This window comes from Austrofundulus limnaeus, unplaced genomic scaffold, assembly GCF_001266775.1.
Source record: "Austrofundulus limnaeus strain Quisiro unplaced genomic scaffold, Austrofundulus_limnaeus-1.0 Scaffold146, whole genome shotgun sequence".
In the NCBI taxonomy this organism is placed as follows: domain Eukaryota; kingdom Metazoa; phylum Chordata; class Actinopteri; order Cyprinodontiformes; family Rivulidae; genus Austrofundulus; species Austrofundulus limnaeus.
This window is the reverse complement of record NW_013952548.1, coordinates 55,889-61,176: the sequence shown is the minus strand read 5'-3', so window position 1 is coordinate 61,176 and position 5,288 is coordinate 55,889. Positions and strand designations below refer to the sequence as shown.

The 5,288-nt window shown below is 40.7% G+C and overlaps 1 protein-coding gene across 12 annotated transcripts in view; it reads right to left on the bottom strand.

Annotated features, from left to right (window-relative positions):
- Window positions 1-5,048, bottom strand: part of stxbp5l (syntaxin binding protein 5L) — a gene marked incomplete at its 3' end in the record, with an annotated part of 161,945 nt that extends 156,897 nt beyond the window's left edge. For 8 of the 12 annotated variants that reach the window (XM_014016476.1, XM_014016480.1, XM_014016477.1 and 5 more), the window contains 1 exon segment: window positions 4,050-5,048. In XM_014016476.1, coding sequence (XP_013871930.1) covers window positions 4,050-4,217 — 168 coding nt within the window. 12 annotated transcript variants of the gene reach the window in all.
- Between the last annotated feature and the right edge of the window lie 240 nt (window positions 5,049-5,288).

Here is a 5,288-nt window from a genome sequence, read left to right as displayed (position 1 = left end):
TTATTAAAATCTTATTTTATTATTATTGTGGAATTTCGTGTTCAGAGTATACGTTGTGAATGACTCTCAGCTAACACCACAGCAAACAGTAGGTCAATGTTTGTAAAACTAGCAAAGTTTTGCCCATTTTTGTTTAGGCTAACATTGATAYAGTTTGATGGTCATTTTGAATCAGGTTGACTCGAAACATTAATTAATTGCAGTTACATTGAATGATTATTTTCGGAAAGTTTGATTAAAATCTGCTCATTATTTCATAAAATGTTTCTCTAACAGTGCATACAAATAACACACATGGACAAAAACATCCTCCTTTTACGTCAGTGGTAGAATAGATCATCTTGTTTTAAGCTCTTTCCTGTTTTTTAAAGGGCTTCAAAGTGCTGCAAACTTTGTACAGCATCAGAACAGTAAATGTAATCATTTTGAATTAAAAAGGTGTTTTTATTTGTTATAGTAAACAAAAATGTTCTAATTTAGTAACAAATCAAATTACTGACATTTACCTCAATGTGTCTTTATGTTTCGACTTTCTACCTCTCACACAAAATGAACTCATTCTGCTCTTAATGGAAATCAATACATGGATTCAGTGAAACTCCTCCCTCCCTGTTTTGCTCCTTCACTGTGAGATTTCAGCCAAAGCTTGTTTCAGTACTTCCCCCTTACAACAAAGTAAACAAGAACAAAATGTTGCATTATTAAATAAAATAAGATGTTGCATTTTCCTACTCCAGAGTCATGATTTAATCTCCATAATTTTGCCAAACAGCACCCACATATCCTGCACCAGCTGACAAAGTTACATCCTCACCAGAAAACCAAGATGAAACACATATTTTATTTTTATTTTATTTCGTTTTATTTTTATTCTTTTGGTGTGGGGGTGAAGATGTATCACACTCACTGTCTTTTCGAAATAAAAGCAAACTATAACTGAACATAGTTTCATAGGTTTACATGTTTAAATATGTTCATTGAGTCTAACCCAAACAATGACTCACATTCAATTTCATTGTTTTTGCAGCATTTTAGATTCACATTCAGCCAAAACAGTAACAAGTTAATTCTGATTGTGCTCTTGTTGCGTGATATATATTGTTCTTAGAAAACAAAAAGCCAAAGCAAGCTCACTTTTACTTATTTTAATATTCTTTGAGCCACTGGGTGTGCACATCTGCAAAACGTATTTCAGCAAGACAAAAGGATTAACATTCTTTGACAGTTTTTCTTTGTTTGTTGCACAATTACTGTCCAGTCATACAGTATGTGCAAATAGTGCTGCTAGTTTTGTCACTGATGTTAGAATAATAGGACAAGAAATATTTGCACAGTAATCCACCCAGAACCTCACTTGCACTACAAGAAAAAAAAATACAACTATGAATGTCTGTTAACTAAGGGTGTGAAGGTTAACTGATTTGTACAGATTGTGAACCAGTGCAGCTTTGGAATCAAATTTTGATGTTTCTCTTATGTCTTTGTGTCAACAAAATCAGACCAGTTTTACAATTAAACATCAGCAGGCTTGTTTTTTTTTTTCACAAGTGTACTTCTGTTTATGTTTGTCTTTATTTCTTACAGCGGACAGCTTTTCTCCTGGCTGCAGCTGCTGTTAAACTGTATTGTTTTTTCCTTAGTGACACCTACAGTTCAGGAGAAAAACTGCAACAGCACCAGTGTAAACATCAACAAAACATAAAGCGATGAAAATCAACTAATAATGTATGAATAATGATCAGTGGTGGGCAGCACTAATCTGAAAATTAGTTCCACTAGCCCTAAAACACTAACTCAAATATTTATATACCCTAATTCTAAAGCACCAATGCAGTGAATTTTTTAGCAAAAGCTAATTCTAAAGCACTAAAATAACCCAGTCAACCCATGAACATTCTTCAACAGACAACATGAGTCACATGTTGCTCTCTTAGGACTTATCACTGACATTCCACATCTGTATTTGGGTTCATATATTCTCACCTGGTGGATAAGTAACACATATGAACAAAATGTGTGACAGCTTTCACCCTCAGCTGTTAACAGTAACGTTGATCAATAACATTTATATAACTCAGTTAGTGCTTCTAAATTTAGCCTATAACGTTAGCAAGTGCCAATTCACTAATACATTTTAAAATTAGCAAAAGCCCTAAAGCYCAAATCAGGAAATTAGTTCCCCTATTAGTGCTTTATGGGATCTGTGCCCACCGCTGATAATGATTAACTTGAGGTATAATGAAAAATATTTATTTTGTTGACATTTTGCTAGCAGAGCATGTTGTATTGTGATTAAAGGCTGTTTGTATTGTATTGTATTGTATTGTTCTTTCTTTCTTTCTTTCTTTCTTTCTTTCTTTTTTGATATGCACACACACACACACAGGTTCGCCCAGCTATACAGTTGGGGACGTTCCATTGACTTCCATTACATTTCTACAGCCTAACCCTGACCACAAACCCTAAGGCTAACCTCACAGGTACCTACCTGACCCTGAAACTAACCTAAACTTAATTCACACCTTGGTCCTAAACCCAACCTCCAGCACACCAATGGCATTTAAACCAAACGGGGACTCGACTTAGGTCCCCAAATGCACCAKTTGTCCCCAARTGTAGGCGTTTTGTCTTAAAATTGCCCCCAGAAAAACAAAGTGCAAGACAGAGAGATACAAGCACAGACTCAAATAACAGCTGAAATTAGGTGGCACATTTTTACATCTAAAGCTTTCCTCTAAGAACATCCATTTATGTCAAAATGCACTCATCAGGGAGACACAGCTGCCCGCAGGAGACCAGGCAACCCTCCTGCTTGTTTCTAGCATGTTCTCCTGCTTGTTATCGGGTGCTCTGCAGCATCCTCCTCAGCTTGTGAATCAACCTCCCTCCTCATTCTCCTCAAACCCACTCCCTCCCCAACCGGTTTTACTCTGCCCGGTAATAACAGCGCTCCGCAAAACAACCKTGTTTCTCTCAGCATCTCAATGAATTATTAACAGCCGCGTCCACAGTTTACCCCGGTTTCTCTCATGCCAAATAAAGAAACAAATAAATAAACAAATGCAGGGAAGAAATTGGCTGCAACGGTTGCAGCTATAAATACCCCCCACCCATGCATTCAGCACCCCTCCCTCATTCTCCTTTATCCAGAGAAAAGCGCATCAGCTAGGACAGCACTGCAGGGCCCCTCTGCTGTCTTGATGTGCACTTTTTTTAATGCAAGGGAGGGACACCAGTTATGTCATCGCTGCWACACCATTCGTGCCTGCTTGCTGATGCAATGGGGACGGTGCTATTCATTGACTCCCTGTTTTTTGCTMTGTTTGTAGCACATGTGTGCGAGCTGCTGCAGCTATGGCACGCTGGCGTTGGCACACACTGCAAGCCGTGCTGCTCATACAGATGCTGGGGGTCTCACTAAAACACACACAGACCCCAGTTTCACCAGTCCAAGCACACTTACRGCTTTGTCTTGACGCTCAGTGAAAGATGAGGAAGTTTTTTAACTAGTATTTTAAATTATTTGTAAACAAAATTGCTGATTTGTAGAAGTCAGGTAGCTGATGGCCAATTAAATACAAATTWTAGCAATAAGTGCTAAACTTAAACATATTTAACAACACTTGTAATAACTTAAACACCTTAAAATGTTATATGGAATAGTATTCTTTCTAATAAAACAATGTTGGAGACAGTAAGCAGGTTAAAGCAGCCTAAATATGCATACAGGCATGATTAACTGAYCAATATCACGATTAAAATCGGCCTCGAAAGAATTTGGAATCGGAGCTGTCCRAGGTGCTGAACTTTCCTCACAGAAAACTACGTAAAGCAGCAAAAACTTACAGGAGGGACTGAACTTTTAGGAGCTAATTCTGTCTGAAGGAGCTAAACCCTAAAAAGAATAGCTATTAATAAGAATAAGAATAAGAATAAGAATAAGAATAAGAATAAGAAATTAAGTGGAGCTACATGATTTGGGTTTTTAGTATCTGGACCACATGCCATTGCCTCATGCTGCAGGCCTGCAGCTAAACCCATTTACCCACCTTACACAGCTGAAAGTTTTCCGACACAAGCGTCTCCTGCACGTCGATCTCCCTGGGAGTCGGCGCCGCGGTGGGAGTCCCGGCCGCGCTGCCGCACGACGGCGACCCGATGGTCCCTCCAGGAGAGGACGTGGTCAGGCCGTCCAGCACCTTCCTGAACTTCTTCATCTTTCAGTCACCCCTCTTTGTTTCTTTTAAACGTCAGAGGGAGAGAAGAGGAGGGGGGGGGGTGGATAACAGCCGACTTTGTTTTYCCAGTGTTTACTTAACCGCAAAACCCGACCTGGTTCAGTCCGCGTCAAGAGGAAAGAAACWCTGGCTTCCTGGAGCAGCAGGGTGTTTTTTTCTCTCTTAGGTGCAATTTAGAAAGCACCTCATGCACCTCATCTTGATGCGAAGTGATTGCACCCTATCCGCGCTGATCTGAGGATTCCAGCCAACGTTGCAGATGCGGGTCGCCTGCCTATCTCATATCAGAGCCTGCAACACTTCTACTCAACTTCACCCCTCCGCCTGCATCCTGAAGTCAGATTCACTCCCGAGTTTTAGGAACAAAATCCCTCGGCATAATCAGGGTAGTTTTGTCATACAGAAGAAAACAGAAAAAATAAATAAAAACTTCAGCAGGTTGATCCTCTGTCCTCCCCCCCACCGCCCTCMGTGAGAAGCACTTTTCCCACTCCGGCTGCCAGAAACAGGAGGATGAGGAGCCAACAGTCAGGAGACGCAGAGGCAATGCAGTTAAAAAAGAAGGTTGGACTTCTCAGTCAGGCCACACACACACACACAYAAATAAAAAAACGAAACAAGTCAAGCATCCACGAGGAGGAAGAGGAGGGAGGAAGATGCTTCTCCTTCGCGGTGTGAACTCAGGGTTAATCTATGGCTCGAGCTGAACCTTATTTTTAGATATTTATTGGATCTGGTCCTGCTGTGCGCGCGTCGCCTCGCTGCAGCACAGATACGAGTGACGGGAGCTGTCCGTGGTGCTGAAGAGGGAAAAAAAACGCTCTAACCAAATAAAGAAAGAAAAGCAGCCAACCCCACGCCACGCCACGCCCACCCRCCCACCTCTTTGGGTTTCTGCTCCCGCCTACTCATCGGTGATTGGTTGCAAAGCTCTAAATCAGAGGAGCAGCATGATAAAGGCAGGAAAACAAACCACAGGGAAGAAACAGCCAGCACTCATCCATACAGAATGTACATTGGAAAATACATGATATATAAACTGTGTATATA